Genomic DNA, 24,784 nt, shown 5'->3' with positions numbered 1-24,784 from the left:
AAGCCCTACCACTTTGAAGAAGAGATCGTAAATGCCAAGGGGAAGCTGGATTCATCCGGGAGGAACAAGATGTCTGTAGTAACTTGAGCTCAATATATTATCTGAATATTTTGTATTCTATAAAAATTAGAACAAAAACCCTTTATGCACAGTCTGTTTTACATTTGAAGTTGCATTTTTTTTTATTTTTTTTTTTGGAAACTGTATCCATAACTGAAGCTCCATAAAAATAAACCTCTGGTTCTTAAATATAAAATTTTAAAGTTGTTACAGGTTAGTTTGCAGATGGATTTTTTTTCAGAAATAAGTTGCTTTAACTCCGTTTCAAGTCCTCCCAACTGTACATTAAAAACAGACTCGATTAACCTCTTATAGTGCCTATGCTAAAGGCACTTAAGAGAAGAGCCAACTAAAATACTACAACAAACCAAAATTATGTACCATCCTAAAGGAAGCTCAGACTATATGTAATATATACACAAAGAAGAGCATGATAAATCATTCAGATTAATGGCAACAATCTTACGTTTCAGAAGGAAATATCAAAATTAGAAACAAAAAGTCTATTGCATATCTGTAGTAATCAAGGATTTACAAAAAAACTTATCAGAAGCAATTTCCCCCCGAAGTGCATTTCTGTTGCATCGTCTGTAATACAATGGCGCATTTTACAAATTTAAAATATCATCTGTACATACCAGATATTTTACCCCAGGTGAACATTCACTTGGGTAACAGTAAAAATAGCGGACATTTTCAAGACAATTAAGCTGATATTGACAAAGTAGTAAGGCCATAGCTATTTAACTACAGTAAAGCATCGATTAAGTCACTTATTTGCTACTGATCTGCCACAGTATCATCTTTCTCCTCTGGTTAATAGAGCGGGTTATTTTTATTATTTTTTTACTTTTTTTTTTTTTTTAAACCTACTGCTAGAACTGCACCATCATACTGTGCCAGGCTAACTTAAAAAAAACAACAAACCAAACAAAAACACGAAAACCAAAGATAGCAGGAATGTAAGATACTATAAAACTAAATTTTAGAAATCAAAAGAAAAAACTTTTTGCACTTTTAATTTTACTATCACATGCAAATAATTACTTCTCTTTTCACTCCCCAGCAGAAGTACGAGAGAGTGGCCCAATCTTTTCCATGCACAGTAATTTGGAAAAGAACTTAACTGGGGAAGTATACTTCTGTAGCAAACGAAAGTCAAACAACTCTGAAAACAAGTCACAGTTCATAAAACTGAAAGTTACGTGTGATTTACACCTTCTGGTATTTAGCATCAGCAGAGTAGGAAAATTTGTCTTTACACCGCGTGGTCAGCTAACAAGAAGGAACCACGGAGAATTATTTGTCACTTCAAGTGCACCCCGAACGTCGCCGTTGAACAAGGGACAGCTTCACCTCTGCTGATAAAATGGTACAGCTCAAAGGAAATCAATGAGCTGCACCAGCACTCAGGCCGGCTCCCGAACGATCGCTTTGTCCCAGTTTCCTCCCCCCCGTTTCCACCAGAACGGGCCAACACGGTGAGTAGAGACACCGCAGCCTGTCCGAGTCCGTTACGGGGATGAGAACGTAGCAGCTAGTCCGCCTACACTAAATGTTTGCCATGCAATACGAGTACTGCAGGAGAACTTGCACACAACACTATGGTTTTCACAGCCTTTATATTTACTTGGTTATTCCCCCCCCCCCCCCCCAAAAAAAAAAAAAAAAACAGAAAGAAAAAAAAAAAACACAACCCCAAAACCCACGGTTATAAATGGCAGTGGGGGAGTGGGGAGAAGGGAAATGCTAAATTCTTGCACGCAGGTATTAAATAAATAATTATGAGCACCCTAATCTGACAGAAATTTGAATATGCTGGAAAAAGCCAACAGGTTTACAGACTTATTTGCATACACTGTACAAGAGCCATCATCTGCTGCTGGAAGACGCACAGCCCGGACATGCGCAGCATCCTTTCCACCATCAAGTTTTCCCAATCACCTTCCAAGAAAAGATGGCACCTGCAGTTGGTTTGTTTTTCACGTCTAATAAATGAAGACGTTCCGTTTCACAACTGTTAAAAACGTGGGTACTTTTTCAGCACTACAAAGTGACCCCGCGTGCTGCGCAGAACGCAGACGCCTGCGTGGATCCGAGGCCAGAGACCGACCCCCGCGCAAGCCCCTTCCCTGGTCCATCCTTCCTCCAAACAGCGATGGCCGCGGTCGGCAGCCCAACGCATACTCAGCTCTGCCATAACAGCGCGCATCTATCCTAAAAATATCCGCGGCTATCCTACAGATTCGGGGTTTTTTCCAGTTTGCCTGCAAGTAATTGTTTCTAGCCTTTAAAATTAACTTTGAATTAATTGCGTATCAGAACTTTTGAAATATTTAAACTTCTCTATCATTCCAACAAATGTAGCATTGTTGAAATAAATGGAGAAGGGTTCTGTAAGCATCCCTAAACTGTAGATGTGATCAACGATTTTTTTTTACTAAATTAAAAAAAACCAAAACCTCCCAAACCCAGTACAGGTAGTTTAAAAGTGAGTAATGATTTTGGTTGTTTTTTTTTTTTTTATATATAGATATATGTATACATACAACATGCGTAGAAATGAACAGTTAACTGCATAAATACATTATATTGTGTTATGAATCAAATCAAAGCAATTGCCAAGCTGAATAATAAGTTAGAGAAATGACAACTCTGGCTTTATATATATATTTATAAAAATAGATATGAGTGTTCTTAAAGCAGTTGATAGAGAATGCCTACTGAGTACGAAGTCGCCAAGGGTTATCTGGCTAAGAAATCAGAAGATGAAAATTTTCACAGTTATTTTAAACTGCCACTTACATTCATTCTAATGGCAACACTAGCATATATTACTAAGATGTTTACGGTATATATCACAATTGAGTTTTCCAGTGTTCACAACTTATGACTTTAAATTTGTACACTTGCTATTCACTAAAAACAAAAAAAAAAGGAAAACAAAAAAAAAGGAAAAAAAAGAAAAAAAAAAGGTGTGATTCTTAACCGCTGGAAGCTACTTTTCCCTAAGACTTTATACAGAACTTTGAACCCTGGCATGCTGATTTTGGCAGATTAAAGCACTGAATTTTCCTATTTCGGCCATTACTGTAATCACCTTTAAACTTAACCACTTACTACACGATAGTGTTGCGAGTTTAGTCAGCATACAGCTAGGCAAGACGCTACCTTTCAAGTAGCTTCTCTGCACATGAGGGGTTTTGTTTAACTCTTCACCTTTCGTTCCTCTTTAAACGGTGAAAAAAAAGTCAGTTGCTATGACATCAGCTGTAAACAACAGGTTCCCAGTATACATAAACCCTGATTTCTAGCATACAACATCCCATACCCTACTCCAGAACGCAAAGGTCAGTACACAGATGTAGGTCTAACCCTGGCGGGGCACGCCGAATTCCGTGCCCCCAGTTCCCACCTGCAAGGCAGAATTCCACGTCTGGAATTCCAGGCTCTTCACTTGTGAAGCTAATATCAAGTACTGTGTAGCCATGCATCGATCCTATACTGGGCCTGCCTCAGGAAAACATACCAAGAGAAATGCACAAAAAGTCTGTAATAAAGATTAAGAGAAAGTAACAAGCGGGGGGGGGGGGGGGGGGGAAACCACAAACAAACCCCCCCGCAAACCTAAGAAGTTGCCCTCAAAAGGAGGCGAGGAAAAAGGGCAAATTAAAAATTCTGACGTGCTCCCTTCTGCCTCCTTCCAACTGCGCCCAGAAGACACGTGCTCTGATCTACAATCGAGTATCCTGTAAAAATCAACAGTTTGAAAAGCTCGCTGAATGAATTATTAGTAAGGTCAAGAGACTACAAGCTGGAAACACAAAGTTTACTACAGTAGTACATTCAGTTTTTATCATCAGTGACTAGTCATGACAACAGTATCTGGCTGCACTCATTTCCACTCACACTGACCAAGCACCTCGGCTGCAGACGCGTGCTGCAATGCAAGGCCATCAATGGCAGACACATCATCCGACAAGCCAAATGTTAAATAGGTTAAAAAAATTCTAATTTTACAGAAACGCTCATTTTTCAAAAATAATATTCTCTTATCCTTTTCCTCCTACACTGAGGGACAGGTTAATTTGTCAATTCATATTCTTTCACTTTGTCAAAACACTAGTTTCACAACCCCAAAACTGATTTCAAGCAGGAAACCCTCTGCAAATTAAAAACAAAAATACAAAAATTATAATCTCTATATTTATATTGATTGGAATCCTCCAGCATTTGTGAAATCACTTTTAGAGATGAATTTTGGGACCCTCCACAACTTCTCCACACAAGCCACGCTCCAGTTCAGTATTCCCCTTCACGAATACTTCTTTCTCAGTCTCCTTTGCCGCTTATTAGTCCACAGCTCAAATTAAATAGAGAATAATTGGCTGGATAAGTGTTACTTTGGTGACCGGGGTGGCACGTACTGCTCCTTGCCGATACGTCGAGGTGCTCCCTGAGGCGATGATCTGCGTCCAAATTGGCGCCTCTGTTCCCTGATTTTCCCAGCAGCTCCCCTGGGAGGCCCGTTGCCTCGGAACCCAGAATAATCCTTCATGCGACCTTCACCCTTGTCATGAGCCTTCTCCGGAGCCTTCTCGGCTGTACCGTTGTCTTCGGTTTTGGCAGGGGGAACGATGTTGGTGCGATGTTCCCTGAGAGGCTGAACAGCAACGGGAGGAGGCTCTTTTGGGGGCTTCTGGCAAACTTCAGCGTAACTTAGTTTGCGTGGCTCCTTTGGGACCAAGGGAAAGAGCAGGATTTACACACTGGAACCACCACGCTCCGCTCTTCCGGACCATTCCAGACACAGCAGCTATCACACCGCAGCCGTGGCAAACTGCACAAGGTCCCCGATGCTACATCGGCACATCCAAGCAGAAGCTCCCACCATTCCCCACCCGCACCCTGCTGCTCCGGGCCTTACCTGCGTCGACAAAGCAGGAGCTGCGCTGGCGTTAGCCGAAGGTGAAGCGGCATTTGTCCTCGGTGGCTTTGCAGCACTGACGGGAGAGACAGCCAGCGGCGGGGACGTGTGGCTTGTAACATCTTTCTGAGCCGACACTTCTTCTGGTTTGCTGTCCGGCTGAACCGTGCTGCTAAAGCAAAAGCCATTTCACATTAAAACCTAGTAACACGGAAATTCATGTTTGAGAAAGTATTTTTCTTTGAAGACACAACTGCGCCTTTTGCAGCCACTACCACCACAATTTGTTATTTCCATCTAGTGGCCTCCAGAGAAGCCACCTACTGAAGGAACAACAAGCATTACCGCCACCCTGCCGGACACCAGCTGGAGTCTTTGCCAGAGCAAACAAATTTTAACGCTCCCGACTCAAGTAATGTGCGTACCTTAATGCCACAGCTTCGGTCTGACTCGGGGAACTCACGCTTGTCACCGGCTGCTGGACGGTGCTGTGCGTCGGTTCTTCCTGAGCAGGAGCTGGGCAGCTGGGCAGCAGATCTTTGCTTTCCTGTACAGAAATGAAGTTGCAAAACACGGAAAGATGGCAGATGGGCTTAAACCGCTCCTCAGTGTGCCAGTTGGAGACATCTGAGAAGCAGGATATTTCCAAAGGCTGCTCAAGTCTCAATGATGGGAATTTTACTTCTTTTGGAGCATCACCTCTAAACCAATCACCCCTTATACGGGCAACACAAATGGCAGATAAAACAAGAAGTAAGGCCGTGCTTAGCCCACTGGCTCAAAGAAGAGATTCACCTGGAAGCAGCCCCTGCCTACACCTCACCAAACCGATCCTACTCCAACACTCCTCATCTGCCTGCTTTATTCCAAAACACAACCGAGCTTACAACAGTGTAATTACAGAACTTCAGCTAAATACCTGCAAAAAGCCAAGGAAATCCAAGACCAAAAAGACAGAAACTGCACTATTACAGTAATATATATGTAATAAACACGGTAGGATGTTTGGGTTTAAAGCATTCTCATGTGCAGCTCTAACGTAAGGCAACTCTAAGCAGGGGAGGAGGGAGACACAGCAGACGCACACGGCTGCGAGCATCCCAGAGACACGCGCAGGTACCTTTTCTTTGCAGACTCCTTTAACGATATCGGACATCCTGCTCTCCAGCACAGGCTCTCCCGGTATTTTTGCTGTGCTGCCAGGTAAAGGTGGGAAATTTGATGCTAGCAAGTCAAACTTTGGTGTCTGAGTCTTTGTTTCTGCTGAAGACTGAGGTCTCTAGAGAAGGGAGACAGCCGTTAATAAAGCTGTAACACCCAGCACTGAAAGCACTGAGCGAGTGTCAGGGAAATTTCCCAGGAACACTGACAATCCAGAGTGCAACCTGAGAATTCAAGGACTGTGCCGTTCCTTCCACAAACACACAGCCAACACATTGCACTTTGTGCAAAAACCTTGCAGCAAGGGAAGCGGAACTTACTGAAACCCGGTCATCTTCTCGTCTCCTCCGACCTCTGAAAACATTCCTCCTTTAAAGGCAAAAATAAAGTCAGTAAGTGCATTCATCTAGCTGAAGGGCGCACTCATCCGCACAAAGGGGAGCCTGTGGCCGGGGATTTACAGCAGCCTGCCGATGCTTCTCAAGATACAGTTCTGGGATGTTCTCCATCTTCAGGAGGGGTCAAAGCTCTTACGCTCTTGGAACAGAGCCAATACGGGAAAACAATTTCTCTTTTCTCTCCCCGTGAAGGAGGGACCCTTGAGTACTGTATCTGGACAAGCACAGTGACAATTAGACTGTAATATCCTATAGTTTTATAGTAATAAACTTAATCACCTGATTTCTCACATTATCTGTCTTGTTTATTTAAGTGTCTAAACCCTGAATTAACAGATGAAAGATAAAACCAGTTGATCTTACAACATTTAGGAGCATCGAATTCCCCAGCTAAGGATCTACTTATTATTTACAGCAATACAAATACTAACTTTACTTCAACTGTTTTAATTCCAGGAACAAACCAGGCAGTTATTCTGAAATAGAGACACCTCATGATCTTACTGCGAGGCATTTGTCAGAATGACTAATAGCCATACGGTCAAGCAGGAAGCTTTTGTGCTCCCAGTGAGGTATTTATCATGCCTGGTTTATTTCAACGTCAAGTTTTCTCCTGGTCAGCCTTTACAGAAATACCAGTTGTGCCAGCGGTGGGGATCCTTGGCTCATGCGAGCCCTTTAAACCTCCGGCACCATGACCCAACTGCACCGATGTGTTACAGCTCTTTACCTGCCCCTGCCAATGCCGTAATCGCCATTCTGCTCCATCTGTGCGGTCGGAGAATCCTTCTGGGAATATCCTTGCTCTTGGTGCCCGGTTAACGTACTGTTATGGCGCTCCATAACAAAATTCCTTGAGTTGGTTCTGTTCAGTGGGCCATCCCCCACGGGCATGGTACTGACGGCAGCTGGACCCTCCGCAGCGTGTTCCGAGCTGTTCGATGATCGGAAGTGAGGCTTCACACTGCAGGACACAGAGCAGCAGCTGTGTAACCCAGTTTCAAGAACAGGACCCAAAACTACCACCAACTACAGTTAATTCATAGCTGACGAGGAAGGAGGAGGGCAGCAAGCACTGGGACTCCACCAGAGAAGTTGTTTCCTACATTTGTCAAGGCCAATGACGCCATTCCTCCTTACCTCCATCTATTCCTTTTGTTAAAGTTTTCTTGCAACCTCCTCTCCCGTCAAGTGTTGCCACTTGAAGAAAACATTGAGATCACTGCCCAATAGATACCACAGGGACAAAAAAACCCCACAACCCTCAAGCAGAAACACCACCACCACCACACACCCCCCCAAAAAAAAAAAACCCAACCCCAAACAAACCCCAAACCTAGGGGTGGCAGAAGAATCCAGAGGGATTCTTCTATTTCCCTGGGCCTGCAGCACAGGCACGGGGTACTGGAAAGTCGTCTGGAGAAATAAGCCAAGCCTGAGGCACAACCTGAGCTGGCCACAAGTGAAAAAACTGAACTGAAAGAAGAAGCCAGGGGCAGAACAGGCTGAAGAGAAGAGGGTAAATAAGGCTGGGGTAGCTGGGAGGCCACCTCCCCCGGTGCTTCAAAAGCCAGGATCTTCGCCTCCCTGCTCCTGTTACCAAACACCCACAACACTGATTCTGCAGTTTACAATACCCCAGACACTTTACCCAGTTATCGATTATTCAGCCTTAAAGCTCTATTTCCTCTGAAAAGGCGCAGCTGTGTACATGCAGTGCCTCGGCAAGGTAAGGCTCAGGGTCTTAAAACACCGAATTACCCAGAAAAACCCTGACCTACCACCACACAGAACAGTTTTCTGGAGCAGCATTCACGTGCCTTAAGACTATATTCCACTCCTGCACCTCGCTGTCTTTTCCACACAGCACCAACCAGTTTTGGCAAGCAAGGCGGCAAGGACCTTAAACTCTTAAATTCTCCTTTGGTCACCGCTCCACATCTCATGATTTAAGGGCAGAATGAGGATTTTGCATGCTTATTGTTTTTAAACAATTTCATTATAACATTCCATGCAATCAGAAGAAGTTCTCCCACTGCCAGCCAAAGTACGATCCCTAGCCGGGAGGAGAAGTTAATGGGGCTACAGGATCTCTTAGAGAGTCACCAAGGAGCGGCCTGGAGAAGGGTCCTTTCTTCCAACAGACCGTCACTCACGCAGCTTTGGGCTTCCCTAAGCTAAGCAAACAGGGAAAGGCACATTGTGGATGCCACAGACCCCAGACTACCTAACAAAGAGGTAGTTTCCATCCAGCTTCCACCAATAAACTTGTTGCCTCCCACTTGGCCAGAGAATTTAAACTGGGAGGAAGAAAAAGCAAAATCAAATAATTCAACGCATGATAAATTATCATTTGTCAGCACTAAATCAGAGCAGCAGCAAGTGATGTGGCTCCTCCCTCTGCTCAGCCGTTGATCCTGTGGTATTTTAAAAATCAACTCCACCGCTATCTGGCAGGTTTCTCCACAGCCTCGCTACTAACAGCTGGAAGTTGTGCAGCATTTCATATGTAAGCAGAACAAAAATCACCTTTTAAGAGCCTAGTTTCCAGTGGTCAAATTAATCTGCTTTACCCAAGACATTTTAAGTTACTGTTTAGGTGGCTGGATAGAAAAAAATCAATTTAATCAACATTAGCAGCCAGGATTCTCTGTTACAAAGACTCAATCTTCCTTTCCCACAAGGATGTTGCAACAAATCAGGGCAAAATAAATATGAGGGGCTTAAACAAATGTTTAGCTACAGAGAAAAATCAAATATTTAACTCTTAACTGCCTGTACAACAGAACAAATTCACTTCCGTAGCCAGCACGGAAACCCAAAAGCAGCAGCTGGACGAACCGCTCCAAACGAGCTCTCCTGCAGTTCAGGAGAAGATATGCTCAACCAAGATTAATGCATACCTCACAGCTTCCAGAAGCACTAAGAACCAGTTTGGAGGCCCCAGTAAGGTTAAGTTTTCCATCAGCAAAGACCACAGGAGGAGGAGGAGGAGGGACGCTAACTGAATTCTTCCATTTTGTTCAATGTTCTTAAAATGGAAGACTTAAGTCATAAATTCAGCCCTCAGATCTCATAATCTTACCCATCACTGAGAAGGCCACAATCTTGCCTGGGCAGAAGAGCAAAGCGGAAAAGACAAGGAAAGATAAGGAAGAAAAAAAGCAGAGAGAGGGAGAGAGAGATGAGATGAGAGTGAAAAAAGAAGGAAAAGCATGAAGTGCAGGCTGCCCAGACAATCGACTGTTGGACCTGTTCTCTCTTAGCGCGATACTTGATCATCACTGGGCCAAACCTTCCAGGCGATGCCTGAGCTGTCACCTTAGCAGGCAAAGAAATCCTGCCCAAGCGTAACTAATGTCTGCTGCCACAAAATGAAGATTTATTACCACAAAAACAGAGCTTTGTACTAGCACAAAGGCTGAGCAAGATTGGCAGGAAAGATAAGACAACCAAGACAGACCAGCAGAACCTGTACGCATGACCCTAAAGCTATAACTTCACAGCGGCTGAAGATTTTACAAACAAAAGTCTTAACCAGAAAACTTCTAAAAGCTTAAGGATTATACAGATGTGATCTACGAGGCAGTAGTGAATGTGCAGGCATTTCAAGATGTTAATGTTTGGGTACACACAATTCTTGTCCAGCTTCAGCATTCGTACTTTTGGGAGGATCCGCATACATGCGAGTGTTACAGGGTTTAAGTTTAGGCACAATTTAAGGGGACAATTTTTTTTCTAAGATCTTGGTCAGGGGCTGAGCAGCTGTAACTCCACCAGCTGCCCCATCTTCCAAGTCAAGTTGTCCTACCAGTTGCACAGCCTGTGTGAAGACTCTGCTGAGTCACCGCAGCCCGAATACTGAAGTTCACCTTCTGCCAACAGCCACAGCCCTTAACTGCATCACAGAACCACTTACGGTACAGGCAGTTGTCAACTGACTTCTCAAACAATATAAAAAGTAATTCCCCTGCTACCAGCTCGCATGCTGAATACAGTGAAAGAACTTGCAAATAAAACAATTTCCACCCACACAAACAGATTACTGCTCCTTTGTATTTACAGAGCGCTGTTCCAGTGAATACAAAGCTGTTTCCTTCTCCCCAGTGTTTAGATCTGAGCCGAGTCCTTTACAGTTATCAGGAAAGATGGGGATAAACCAAATAAATTATAGTAACAGACTCAGCATCCAGCAGTTTTAGCATCCAGCAGTCTGGGCATGCGACTTCTCAGCTGCATAAACTGAATGGCTCTCTGCAAGGCTAATCACACAACAGGAAAAGCTTACATTTGTGCTGCAGGAGTTTATAATCTGTGTATAACAAACAATTAGAAGTATTACCTTAAGAGGAAGTTATTTATTTGTCTGCAGAAATTCCTCTGAGGCTTTTAAAGGAGTTACCTTTGCTCTCTCCAGCACATATGTCCATTCTTTTAGGATCTTGAGCTGCCACCTTGATTTTAATTTTATTTTATAAATCAAGTTGAAAAACGTCATACATATTTGATAAAACAAAACAAGTACCCTAGTCCCAGCAGAAGGCACTGCATTCTACAAGTGCAAGGAACACTTCAGGATCTCAATACTGTAAGTTCTCCGAGAGCAAACAACTGACAGAGCTATCTTACCGATTTCTATGGAATGGGCGACCTATACTCAAAGAAGCAGCATTTGTTTTATATGATCCTGGTGTATTAAAGCCATTCACAAATCCACCGTTAGGAAAGGGGGCCTGCAACAGACAGAACAGTCTCAATGGCTGAACTAAAAAGAAAAACGTTTGCAGTTTTATGAGATCAGCTTCAGCAGTTATTCATCTAGTCTGTACTTTTACACCGGGCCGCCGTTACCTAGTATGTTGTGAGCTTACTACTAAAGCGAAAACCCCACCAGGTTAACAGTCTGCACGTCTCCTCGAGCATCAGGGTCCTCCTGGAAGAGCTACAAAGCTGTTCCAGTGACACTAGCCACTGGACAATGGAATTTCACACCATTTCTTGAAATAAATGGCAGCCCATGGTGCGACACGCAGCCTCTCCAATAGCCTTGCTTGATCAGGTCCACGATATAACAGGAACTATTATAAAACAGAGGGATCTGACTAGTCAACCTGCACATTCTACAGCTGAAAAGCCCACTGCTGTGGCTTAACCCCGCTGATTTGTTAACCAAATGACTCCTGCTGTTTTGGGCTAGCTCCTCTCACTTCCATCAGCTGTTACTCACCAGTGGTGTTTCAAAGTAAGGTGCAGGATTGGGAGACCACGTCTGAGGCACGATGCTGTAAATAGAGTACTGCTGAGGACTATATACAGGCTGCATAAAGAGTGGCGAGGCAAACTGTGCTTGTGTTTGAACTGGCTGAGTATAGACACTGGAATCCACTACCCGGTAACCATTCTTAGCAAAAAAGGTGTTGATGGCTTTTATCCTTGCCTGCAAGAGAGCACATCGCATCACAGCCATTAGTCGGGAGAAACGGAGAAGCAGAGCACACGATCTTTCTTGCCTAGCGAAATTATAACAGAAGGGACGTGAAGGAGGAAGTTGATGACTGCGTAGAAATAAAAGCTCTGATAAAAATCAATACAGATCATTTTCTAACAGCGTGCTAAACGGGGAGGACATCACACGCCGCTTTAGCTAGAGAATCTGTCAAGCTGAAGATAAACGCTGCCTCCTATAGCAGCGACCGCCCAGGCTCCGGTTTTGGCAGCTCCTCTCAGTACAAAGGCCTTGCTGCAGCCCCGTTTGTAGAGCAGCTAACTCAACCTAGAGACTCATGATGGCGAGAGTCCCTCTCCTGAGTTCTGCAGACCCAGATTCTGGGGAAAGTGGAGAAGGGAAGACGAAACAGGAATGTATTTCACCCCTCATGGGAAGCAGCTCTGTGAATAACCAGCAGCCACTGAACTGTAATTTTTCAAAGCTACTCATGACCTCATTCAAGTTACCAGCCCCCAGAACAAGTGGTAGGAACTATCCCACTGCTAATTCCTTAGTGCCCCCCCCCTTAAATGCACACTATCAATCAAACAGAAGCCTATAAAGCAGCCTTACCATTACTGGCTTGCCCTGAAAGGTTTTCACTTCTTCCCTTAAGTACTTAAACGCCTGCAGATACAAAAAACATTAGAATATCTTGATCATAATTATACTTCTCGAAGGATATTACATGACGTAACACGAGTGTCTAGCCATCTGCTTCCCTGTTAGCCCAGCTACATTCATGAACACTTCGAATTCAGGACATACCCCATGTCAGTTATGGCTGGTGAGTACTGAGGCAAGAGGCAGACAAGGGAATTCTAACCCGACAATCCCTCCACTTTTTCCTCTATTAACCAGAATTTGCCACTAACCTCTTAAAATAATAAAAGGGGGATAAGGAAATAAAACATTTCTTTTAGCTACAGGAAGCATGTGGGCAACCCTCTCAAGCAGGGGAAGCATTAGGAAGAAAACTGAGATGTCATTACCAGTTGAAGGCAGCCTTACCTGTTGCGCATCTGTATCTGACTGGAATGTAACGTACCAGTTGTTGTTGTGAGCAAACTCACAGCTTATCACTTTGGGGCAGTTTTCATTTTTAAAGAGAGCCTTAACCTCCTAGGGGAGAGAAGAAGCCAGGTGATTAAGGGCATCAGCTCTGAGCTGTAAATTGAACACTAAACCAACAAAAGTTTACTCTCCAGCCCCCCTCAGCTGCAATTTTCCCTCCACCAGGGATGTTCTTTTGTTCCCCTGACAGGTCTGTCACACACCAAATTATTCTCTACTTGTTTGTAAACGCAAGAATACCAGTCCAGCCTAGTGAGCTCCCCAAATAAAAAGCAGCAGGCCCATCTGGTAAGAAAATCACAATCAGTACAGAACTGGAAGTATTTCTGTATGAAAAGGTAGCAGAAATGTGCCTTTAGATCAGGAGAGTCATCTAGACAAGAATGATTCTAACAAATGTTTCTAAATCAAGGCAACCTGACAGCTTTGCAATAATCAGATTTTAAAGAGGGAAAAGCAGCTGTTCAGCGTTTGCATTAAAAGAACTAATTAAAAATGCTAGCAGACAAACACCCTGTGTTACAACTTTAAAAAACAAAGAACTAAATCATTCTGTTAGCCAAATATCAGTAGGAATTTTATTATCCTCCCTCCTCGGAACATAATGAGCTCAGCTCACATGGGGTCACAATGAATGAGAAATGTTTAGTAACATTTCTTGCTGCCAAAACAACCGTCTGACTTCAAGTAAAGTTACTGCTGTGACAAAAATTCAGCCTGAATTCCAAGCTATGCCCTGGACTGGTTTATTTTTGGATCTGAAAAGAAACCAGTTCAAACGTCCTTCCAGAAAAGCCTAGCTAGCTTAATTTTCGGTGGAAAAAAAGTTTACTTAAGAGTATTTTAATATATTAGTGAACAATGGGATCGAACAACAACAGCAAATTTCTGCCTCAGCTTTTTTGACAATACATCCAGGCAGAAAAAATTACTTACATGGTTTATGAGAAAAATATCTGTGTTTAATCAGATTAAATACCAGCTGACCTTTTAAGCAACACTTCCTGCTGCTGCCTGAAGCACTGTTGAAGACACCCTCCAAAAACATCAACAGGCTTTTCCACCTTTCTTTTCTACTCATTTACCTCTATAGGTGTTGTTTCAGGGATCTCACGGAGAATGATAATACATCGTTTGTGGTTTGGTCTTACTTTCTCCCCTCTCTCATCCACTTGTACCATAGGAGAAGCTAAAATTAAAAAGACAAAAATTGGCTTAATATTGGACACTGCGCACTGCAAAACACCTCAGCAGTAAGACTCCCCAATTATTGAACTCGCCACAAAGAACTACGACAGACTGCTGAAGAAACCCGATTACTCAAATTCTGAGCAAATAACCATTTGACCAGCTAAGGTCTGCTAGATCTTCGGTGTATTTTAGCTCTTTGATGCTGCCTCTATCTACAGCTCAGGTATCTAAAAAGCTCAGTCCCTAATTCAGTTCACTCCCAGCTCAAATTCAAGCCCGAGGATATAAAAGCATTCCTAGAGGGAGCCCTAATGGGAAAAGTTCAGGTAAGAGTAGGGAAATCAAGTCAGAATAAAGATGTAAAAAGTTCACTTACAACTGCTTCCGCAAGAAGCCAAGCGCAGAATCAGCACAGGACATGTCAGAAGAATTCTAGCTAACTTTATTTACTAAGCCATTTCTAATTTTATCATTTCCAGTAAACTTCTGCACTGAATCAGAAGTAGTTTATTCCCAGAAAAAGACTTGCACTGCTAGCCGCTTACTGAGGCAGATTTAGGCATTTATTATAAAGCATGATGAGAATTCAGGAGCCTGGAACAGCCACTTATTCAAGCACCTCTGCGGAACGAGGCTCCCGTCACCGCTGACCAGAACAATACGCCATAACCAGCTCAGAGACCAACACATTTCTCTAAAGCAAGGAAAGATTCTTTGTTCTACGGACACCCAACAGCCAGACTTACATCTCAAAACTTCCAGAATAAGGTCCATATCTGTTGTCAGCTTCTTAATACCTTCCATGTTGGCAATTGTCCATATCGGAACAAACTGATCACTATCCATTTGAGACATCAAGTAGAGATCCTTGGAAAGATTCTCACTAAAAAGACAGGAGTTCGCCGTTTTATAAAAATCCTGAACTTTACTTACAGAAGCCTCAAAACAATAGAATAACTGCAGGTTTAAATATTCGCCAATACCATTCACAGCTAACTCTAGCCAAAAGATACGCAGATTTTCCCTCCTGGAAAAAATCCCAGCAGATCAACACAAAGCCAAATCAGTTAATTAAAAATCTTCCTGATAGTTATGGTGCTCTGCAGGCTAGGCTGCAAAAAGGATCTTGTGAAAGAATCCTCTTCTGGTAACACACAGCTAAATTATCTCTACATTTTCCGACTGTGAAGCAGAGAAGTCACACTCAAATCCTCATTAAAGGACACGGATGCACGTGCAGGACTGGAACAGCTGAAAGGCACCACAGGGCTTCTACTGCATTTTAGCGAATCTCGTTTCATATGGCATCCAACCTAACATTCTTATGAAGATGACAGCACATATCAAGCCAAAAAAAAAGGGGGAATTTGTCAACAATTTTAACAAAGGGTTTATACAAAGTTAACTGTACTGTACCGTGAGAAGCAGAATTCAAGTTGTTTTTTCAAACACTCTCTAATATCTTCTGTGGACACAGCGGAGCTGCCTTCACCTAAAAGTTACCACATTCACCGTCAGATCTCAGTTTCACACTGAGAACACAAAAGAACGTGTCTCGTACAAGGAAAGAATGACTCCTGGGTAAGACCAAGAGGGCAAGCTCATCTGAGGCATGCTTACAGACCATCACACCACACGTCCTCAAAATGCCACAGATCCCCCAGTTTTCACCGATTTGGCCAAGTGCTACGGCTGGTTGGGATCTTCTTGAATATTTTTGGAACATTTCAAAGCTCCTACTCAGTCATGACGTAACTGCAGCAGACTCTAGAGGGTTACAGATACTGACAGGGGTATTCTAGCTTGCACACTCACCAGACACTTCATAGATTTGGTATCCAAGATCTTCGGTTGCCAGGACAATTCCATTTGCAGATGCTTCATCAACTCCCGTGCCATTTCTTGTGGCTTCACAGGATGGGGAATACATCACTTCATACTGCTTGCAGCTATCCTCTGAAATCTCTATGTTACCTGCCAAAAAAACGCATCATCAATAAACAACCTACTATAACCTTTGGAGTATTTTCCATTTGAAAAATTTTGGCTACCAATGTTAAAACAAACACTCAAGAACACCATAACTGAAAGCACCTAGACTTAGCCTATGTTTTTTAGACTTTCAGTGTCTACTTTGTATTGGATGGCACTTTCTACCTCTCCCACTTCACAAAGATCCTCTGGTTTGCGCTGGGGGCTCCAGGGTAAGTAAATAATAGGATCAGAAAATCGTAAGATCCCTTTAAAGTGACAGAGGTTCTAAAAAACAGGCCTTCCACCTGGAATTTGAAATATTTAAACGGGGTTCCTAAAGACAAAGCACTAAAACAGCTTACATCAATGCACTGCACCACCCTTATTTACATCAGGGACTCAGGAGCATTTAGTGGTTTTTATAAAACGCAACAGAATGACACGGAAATTGGCCGATCTCTTCTGCAGGACACCTCAGCTTAGTCTTCACCACAGCTGCCTGAGATAGAAACAAGTGCCATTTTGGTTGAATCCAGTCAGGCAAAGGAGATCATTCTAAAAAAATCAACTGCCTCAGTAGATGGCTAGATCTTTGCCACACTACTGATGAATCCACTAAAAACAAACGTTGAGAAGGGATACTGTCCATTAGATACTATTACATTAAAAATTGTTAAAAGCAAAACCACCGTATTTGGAAAAACTGCCTTCAATTTTCCAGCAGCGTAACACTGCCACGATGGCTTCATTTTGAAATAAAGAGACAAACGAGCTCCTGTCATCCAGTGCACAAACTCAGTACTCTCTCTTCACTTCTGCTGACTTTCCAGAAACCCGTAACCTCAGCTACACAATCGGCTTCACATCGCATCTAAACCAAATCAGAAGAGTTCAACCATTTGAGTGTTTAATTCTGCATGACAGGACCATGCGGTAAGGATCAGAAAGGGGGGCCGCAAGGGAATACGGACTAAACCGGCAGAGGTTAACCATAGATGTGTTGCAGTTTCTACCCCCCACCCAGTACAAACGCTACGGCCTAACCGCTCTCAGCAGCACCTCAGTGACCTACCGGGATCGCAGGTGGCCCTCAGATCTTATCTTCCCGTTCACAGGGTCAAGTGTATACTAAAGTGCAGCAACGGTGAACAAGTCACAAATCCATTTCTACACATTTAGCATCTTGTTTCCCTCTTAGCGCGTTACTCAGTCATCACTGGGCCCCTTGGATCCCGTTACCTGCTGAAGTACTCCGTGCCAGCGCAGCTCCGGACACCTTGAATCCCTAAACCAAAGCTCGCTGGTCAGACTTACAACATCTACAAACTGTCTATAGTGTTTTCTCACGTTTATTTCACACTTGTTGTTACCTCAGCACTCACAACCTCAAGGACAAGAGCAAGAGGTTGCTTCTCACTGCTGAACTCTCCGCAGAGAACGCCCAGCACCCCATGGCAGGGGATGTATCACAGCCAGTGCCCGAACACAGACCCGCGACATCTCACCCTCGGTGTGAGTCCCTTGTGCAGCCGCTGTTTCTTGCCACGTGTGCTCTGCGCCATTTGTTGGTGGCACAGCCTCACTACTCCCTTGGGGTACTTCTTGCCACACCTTGGCGTTAGGGTTTAAGCCAGCACCTTTCGATGTTACCTGCTGAAGAGACCAAAACACTTCTGTTGGGAAAAATGACCCAAAGATGCTTTACAAGTCAAGCCAGACAATACAGGTGAATTTAGTGATTTTCTATAGAGTTCCACATCTCAAGTGTCTAACCAGCTATTAAGCGCCTATTTGATTTTTCATTAATCAAAACAGGAAAATCCTTGGTATTTTCCAAGTATTTCATTTCTACCTCCATTAGAAGTGTTGCCTTCAACCTCTCTTTATTGACATCCGACAACATCAGCAGAGGAAGCGGCTAGCCGTCAAGGACTCTGGTAACTCATAAGCTTTTAAAGACTCGACTGTCATAATGCTCCAGTCCCCTTTCACCAGAAAGGGAAATTTTCCCTCCTCCAGACCCCTTCCTAGAAAGGAAGGTAGAAAAAACATATGTCAAGGAGAAGAAACTAATGACTTACTGAATTAGTGACATCTTTGCTATGCCAGGATCCCTCGTGAACTTACCAGAGTACTACCTGAGTTCCCCACGAGCTTACCTACATCTTATCCGCATCAATGTACACTAATAATTCCCTTAAATTTGTAAGCAAGGAGATTAAAAGTTTTTGAAGTGCCAAGATAAACATACACACCATCACAGCCTGTTGGGAGAGGGGAACAGGATCATCTCTCTTCGAGACTGGGCAACAAGGACCATCGTTAGAGTGAGAGGGTGAACAACGAGACAGACAAGAGAAACTGCTGGATTCCCATCTGGAACCTAACGTGGATAAACGTTTATTCCGACAGCGGAAGACGGTGCCCTCCGAGGTCCCTTCCCGAGAGCTGCTCATGAGCTCAAAGGCATTTGGGCAAGGAGTCCCAGAAGCCAGCAGCAGCACAGAGGATAAGCACTGTCATGGCTTTTGCTCTATCACGATAAATCAAACTTCTTCCATGCAGGCAATTCTCCTCACAAGAATTCCTAGCACGCTACAAGCAACTAATAGTTTCCTCCAAACCGGTTTCTTCAGACATTTAACGACAGGCCACTTTACTCACGCCACGTGCATGATTGTAAAAGGCAAAAGCCATTAATCCTACCTCGTATCTCACAAATAAGGAAGTCTGATATTTCAGAGGCCAGCCTCCTGGATTCTGAAATTAAGGAGTGACATACTACCAGGCCTCAAACATAAAGCAAAAGGATAAGGAAGCAGTTGCGTAGCTTTAGAGATAATTCCTCTGCCAAGGTCACACCTAGTGCCAAAGCTATTTGCTACAAGGACAAGCCCAAATTCAGTAATAAAAAGCCTCCAAAAACCAGAGGAGCAAGACAATCACAAGAGGAGGCAAAACAAAAATCGCTGTTTTTGCAAGGCCCTCTTTGAGATTCAAAATCACACACACACACAACCAATTTAATCCACACAGCAATGGAGTTTTCCCCCTTTCATTACCCTTAGCAGAAGAATATAGCTGTAAACAGAAAGAACTAGAAATAGTTCCATGTGGAAGGCCACGTGCATTTCCCTTCTTTGTTTTCTGAGTAGCTGCTCTCAAAAAAAAACACCCTAGAAGAAAAACCCGTGAAGCTGTTGCACCCGTGTATTCCGTCAACGCAGTTCAGAACTTACTGCTGGTCACTCCTGTGACGCAGCATACCTGTCAGCACGGGCACCTGCTGGAGAACTGAAAACCAGCAGATCCCATTGCCTGGAATTTACTTTTCATCAAAGCAAAAAAAAGACAAGACACATCTAGGAGATGATTCATTATTTTATAAAAATAAACACTGCCTCACTACCTGACATCTTTGAGGTTAGCATTTAGCTCGAGCTGAAAGTAATTGGAAGGAACAAATACAACAAAATGAAATTGAAAGACTCGAGGGAGAGTTTTACACTGCTGGAGCTGATCAGAAGTAAAAAGCAACTCTGAGTACGACAGATGACATCACGCGCTTTAGCCAAGACCGAAAGGCATGTGTGGTAACACCAAGTTCAGAAACCACAGGTCCAAGTGAAAGGCGCTAAGGAACTACAAAAGATTCAAGCTGATAAAGCAATGAATGGACTTAATAATTGTAATGGCTGAAATACACACCTGAAACACAGCGTGGGCTACTTCCCCCTTGTTCTAGAGACACTTAATGCCATGTAACGCAGTTCTGCAAGGCCCGTCCCTTATGTCACGCATCTTAATAACAAGACACCGTGGACTCTGAGAGGATAAAAAGTCCCTAATTTACATAAGCTTTCTGAAAATACAGTCTGCTGCACTCCAGGAGCAGCACCACTCCATTCTGGCAAGCAGCTCTTCTGAAGAGAGGGCCAAAATATCAATTCTTGCTTATTTAACTGAGGCTAACAAATACTGAGCCCATTCGATTGGCTGCAGAACAACCCTCCCAGCTGCTATCGGGAACTTTCATGATCAGGTTAAAGCTTTACAGGGTTACAAAGGTTAGGAACACTCGCTGCTATCCACAAGCTGACAAAGCTGTCCTCCTCAGCACAGCTCCCCTCTAGTTTAGATGACTTTTGGCCAAAGTGGATCAAAGATTCTCCTCCAGCGATTCCTCAAAACGGACCATCGAAGCATCTATCTCATTCCAAAAGGATGGCAAAGAAATTTTCCTTATTTTAAGAGTCTAAATTACATTTAACAGATTCAATTAAGCCACCAAAAATGGAAGTACTCTGAGTTCCTGTTAAAGCACTCTCTTTTAATATTAATTCAAACCACCCTGCAACCAAAATCTTAACCCCGAGCACACGACAGATTTCCCAGAGCAGACCAACTCTCTAAAATCCAAGTCAAAAATCTAGAAAAGAATTTTCCAGAAGTGGAAATTTAAGTGCCATGGTCAGCAAACCCATGGGAGTTGCAAAGAGAAGCCTTGTGCTGCCGGGGGACATGACAGGCAAGGAACACAAATCTGCAGCAGGCTCGGACTTGGCCCGGCGTAGCTGCCCGTCACCTTCTCAAAGCATCCCCAGGCTGCAAAGCAAACCAAAGGGAAAAGAAAAAAAAAAAAAAAAAAGAAAAGAGAGAAAGGTGGTGTCAAACCAAAAGCAGCACGCAGAACTCCTCTGGAACTAACTGCAGGCTGTAACAACAGCTCAGTACTCCAAACAGCCCAGGTAATTCTCAAAACACACGTTCATTCAACGGCTACAAGACTGAGCGCAGCGTGTGTTTCGAGTTAGCCACTACGAGCACCCCATCAGTAGGGGCACCTCTTTCACCCCTGGGGAAAGCAAACCCACAGTCGTGGTGTCCCTCACCTGTGTCAATGGTGTCCAGCACTTCTGCATGAACAGGGACAACTGGGGGGGTTGTCACCCAGGGGGGAGCAGGAAGCCTCACCTGCCAGAAAAGAGGGCCAGCAATACTCAGCGCTTCACACAGTCCTGGTTTTCTAGCTAGGAAGCATCGCTGGCAGCAATTAGGGCAGCGCTTCACCCACCTGAAACGCACAGATTTCAATTTTCCCAATAAATTACTAATATATTGGACTAGGAACACATACTCAACCAACCAAAACCCAAAGCAGGCACAGCAAGCCATTATCAATTACATTTTTCACAGTGCATTTAATAATATTCCCAATGCACCTTCATCATCGAGCGTGAACAGCATTCCGGTCCTGGCCTCAAGTGAAAAACAAGGCACACAACACACCAAACACTAATGCATAAAAAACAGCCCAAGCCTTACACCACTCCCTCAGTGCAGCCAATTTTTTGAGCTAGAAGATATGAGAACAGAATTCCACCGTGCACACTGTGAAGGGATCAACTCACAATCGCCACGTGCACGCTTCACTTAAGTCTAAAATATAACTGACAGCTACAGCAAGTCAGCTGATGCTCCCAAGAGCTTCACAATTTCTAACACAACCCTGTTCTGCACCTTATTTTTCAGGCAAACCCAAAGATCCTGCGATAAAAGCTGCTGTCTGCTTCTATGCATCTGACTACAGCGTTTCAGGGCACCTGGTGAAGAGCTCAAGTTCCCTGTCCTGGCAGTGAAAAGGCACCTTCAGGAAGTCAAATTTATCCTCAGGAACATAAAATTAAACATCACTGATAATTCTTCCTGAACGAAGATCAGAGTAACTAACTCACAGCACTAGCAGCGGAGGAGAAAGGAGATCAAACAAAGCAATCAAAGTCAGGTTTGTGCCGGAAAAGGATTCACCGAACGCCCAGGCGCACACTGCCCGGCTGATTTGCTTCAGCTCCCCCTGAGCAGCCCCAGCCCCATCTGCATCACAACTGCTCCATGGCACCGCTGCGGGTTCCAGAACCTGCCTCGCACGCCTGCTGCTCAGAGGGGCCACCTCCGTCTCACGGGCTCTGCTCCTCTCCACCGCGCTCAGCCTCGGATGAGGTTGGCTGCTCGCAGCTCCAGGCTGCGGCTCCCATTAGCTTCAACAGTTCCTCTTCCAGTTAAATACTGTAAAACCAGATTCTGAAGACCTGTCATTCCACGTTCGGGACATCCTTTTTTCCTCCTAGTGCAAGTAACATTTTCAGAACTGAGGCAGTTACTTTAAGAAAGACAAGGAGTTTCCCAAACCTTTTTATTTAGAGCTGCTTAACCACAGAATACATATCGGTATTCACATAAAAGACCGCCACCACGTTCAAAGGGAATACACCACTAGCAATTGCCTGGCTTACATCTTAACCCCATTTATGTCTTATATATAACCCCTGTAGTGCCTTACCCAACCCGGCAGCTGTTTGCTTTGCACGCTTTTTGGACAAAACTTATCGAGGAGTTTCAGGGAGCAGCGCAGTTGCCCGTTTTGCCCAGCAAACACTGAAAGGGCTACACAAAATCACGTGAAACACCGTAAATAGGTGAAGAACCGGCCCGGCCCGCAGACCCAGGCCCGGGCCGCCACGCTGCCCACCGCCCCTCCCCCGCCCCGTGTGGCGCAGGGAGGGACACACCGGCCCGTCCGCCCCCCCCGCCGGGTGACCTCCACGCCCGGGGACGGGCCGCCCGCGCTCGCAGCCGGGCTGCTGGCCCCTACACGGGCCCGGCGCGCCCAGGCCGCCCCACCGGCCGAGCTTTCCCCGCCAGAAATTACCCCCCCACCCCAATCAACGTCGGCTGTTTAATTAAGGCAGGCGCCACGCACGGGCCGCGCCGCCGCTGCCAGTACGCCCGGGCCCAGTGCAAAGCGGCGGTGCGGCCCCGCGGGGCGGCCGGGGACTACCATGGGGCGCCAAGGAAAGCCCGACCCGGCCCGCCGGGGCCGCTCCGTTCCCCTCCGGAGGCGGGAGGCCCCGCCAGCCCCACCATCCCGGCGCCGAGCGAGGCCGGCGCGCAGGGCCCGGGCCGCGCGTAACCTTCACGGCAGGCCGCGGTGCGGCGGCTCCCCCGGAAGGTCACCGCGCCGCCTTCCACCCCTACCACGCGGGGGCCCCGGCACCCGCGGAACCTTCCAGAGCGCCGAGCCCCCCCCCTCACCCCCGCCCGCCGGGCTGGCGGCCGCCGCCCCCGGATTTGCTGTGTCAGCCCCGTCCCCTCCCCCCGGCGCGGCGCGGCCGGCGGCGCGGAGCAGCGTGCGCGGCCTCCCCGCCACATGGCCCGGGCCCGGCGCCGGCGCGCCGCGCCTCACCTCCACGAAGAGCAGCATCCTGCCGCCCGCGCCCAGGCCGGCGGGCCCGCGATCCCCGCCGCGCTCCCCGCTGCCCGCCGGCGGCCGCGCCAGCGCCAGCGATAAGGACACTCGGGCTCCGCCTCCGGCTCCTGCCGCCAGGGCCCGGCCCCCTCCCTCCCGCCACCGCCTCTTCCGGCGCACGCCGAGCACTTCCGGGGCACAGGCGGTGCCGGATCCGCCCACTCCCTGCGGGGGGCGGGGGGGGGGGGGGGAGAGCGGAGGAGAGCAGAACCACTCCGCCAGGGGGCGCAGCGGCCGCGCTGCGCAAAGGGAGCCGGCGCCCCCCGCGGGAGGGAGTGGGCTGGCCCGCAGCGCCCAGGGGTGGGGGGGCGGGGGTGGCCGTGCTGCATTATATAAATTTATATCATTTGGGGTTTGGTTTGATTTTTAAACTACACAACGCAAAATACATTTTTTTTTTCTCTTACACAACAGGAAGGGGGATCCCCCCCGCAGAGCCCGCTGGGCCCCCAGCACCCTGCCAGGCATCACACCCACTGCACCCACCTGTTTTGTCCCATTTTTTCCCGATTTTTCCTCATTCCAGCTGCGCCCCCACAGCCCACTTCAGCACTCCACCGCTGACCCGGCCACTGACCCCCTGCCCGCCTTGCCCTTGCTGCACCACCGCAGCCTGTGGCGTGGGCCTGGCGAAGCCGAGCGGTGGGCCAAGAGCAGGGAAGATTCCCAGAAAATTCCCCAAGGCCGAGCCCCCCGCCAGCACCGCCGGGGTGGGATTTTCCCCCGCCAGCGCTCAGCGTGCCCTGCGCCTCCAGCTCGCTTATAGACCCTATATCCACCCAGCCCTGGGAACGTGGCCATGGGCAGGGAAGGGGCCGGGGCGGCTGCCGGGGCTCCCACCACCGGGAAGGGGCGGGGAGACGCCGGGAAGCGGAGAGAAGCCTTGGCTATGGCAAAGAACGTCACAGGACACCGGATTTCCTCCAGACAGTGCCAGCACAGAAAGGGCAGCCACCCGCCACAGCATCCCTGCGAAGCCAGGCCACGATACCCATCACCTCTGTGGGAAAGATCCGCTCAAGCTCAGCGGAGCCTGAATCGTTTATTCCATGCGGTGCCCGTTTAATATTCGCGTGGCAGAGGTGGCGCACCCGGGATCAGAGCAGGGGGCTGACAGAGAAAGGGCCGGATCTCACCTACGGAAACCCCGAACACCGGACTCCTGCTTGCGTGTGCCTCGGCTCGCTGGTGTTACTCAGCCCCAC

At 46.2% G+C, this 24,784-nt stretch overlaps 2 protein-coding genes across 10 annotated transcripts in view; both read right to left on the bottom strand.

The window, feature by feature from the left end:
- The window catches only part of DIP2B (disco interacting protein 2 homolog B), a 125,010-nt gene that overhangs the window by 72,743 nt on the left and 27,483 nt on the right, over positions 1 to 24,784 (bottom strand). The window lies entirely within an intron of this gene.
- LARP4 (La ribonucleoprotein 4) lies at positions 1,707 to 23,659 on the bottom strand. 9 transcript variants are annotated; one of them, XM_055696429.1, is made up of 18 exons: positions 23,517 to 23,659; positions 21,248 to 21,347; positions 18,126 to 18,300; positions 17,779 to 17,926; positions 16,115 to 16,273; positions 15,716 to 15,791; positions 15,046 to 15,182; positions 14,194 to 14,297; positions 13,046 to 13,156; positions 12,608 to 12,661; positions 11,774 to 11,983; positions 11,176 to 11,279; positions 7,277 to 7,510; positions 6,469 to 6,517; positions 6,108 to 6,266; positions 5,413 to 5,534; positions 4,988 to 5,159; positions 1,707 to 4,795 (listed from the first exon to the last, which is right to left on the bottom strand). In XM_055696429.1, the coding sequence occupies exons 3-18, from the start codon at positions 18,174 to 18,176 to the stop codon at positions 4,460 to 4,462; spliced, it is 2,226 nt and encodes a 741-aa protein (XP_055552404.1). In that variant the 5' UTR covers positions 18,177 to 18,300; positions 21,248 to 21,347; positions 23,517 to 23,659; the 3' UTR covers positions 1,707 to 4,459. The 9 variants fall into 9 exon arrangements, with proteins under 9 accessions (XP_055552404.1, XP_055552407.1, XP_055552403.1 ...); XM_055696432.1 differs by lacking the exon at positions 18,126 to 18,300 and having other exon boundaries at positions 23,517 to 23,653; XM_055696428.1 differs by lacking the exon at positions 21,248 to 21,347 and having other exon boundaries at positions 23,517 to 23,643.

This window comes from Falco cherrug, chromosome 19, assembly GCF_023634085.1.
Source record: "Falco cherrug isolate bFalChe1 chromosome 19, bFalChe1.pri, whole genome shotgun sequence".
Taxonomy (NCBI): domain Eukaryota; kingdom Metazoa; phylum Chordata; class Aves; order Falconiformes; family Falconidae; genus Falco; species Falco cherrug.
This window is presented reverse-complemented; position numbering and strand designations above follow the sequence as displayed.

What these genes read in the sequence shown, in the direction of transcription:
- LARP4 (XM_055696429.1), bottom strand. Translation starts at nt 18,176, where the DNA reads ATGTTGTCGGATGTCAATAAAGAGAGGTTGAAGGCAACACTTCTAATG. An exon ending in ACAAGGGACTCACACCGAGG is followed by an intron (nt 16,274 to 17,778) that starts GTGAGATGTCGC and finishes TTTTTTTGGCAG; the next exon opens with GTAACATAGAGATTTCAGAG. An exon ending in CCAAATCTATGAAGTGTCTG is followed by an intron (nt 15,792 to 16,114) that starts GTGAGTGTGCAA and finishes GGTAACTTTTAG; the next exon opens with GTGAAGGCAGCTCCGCTGTG.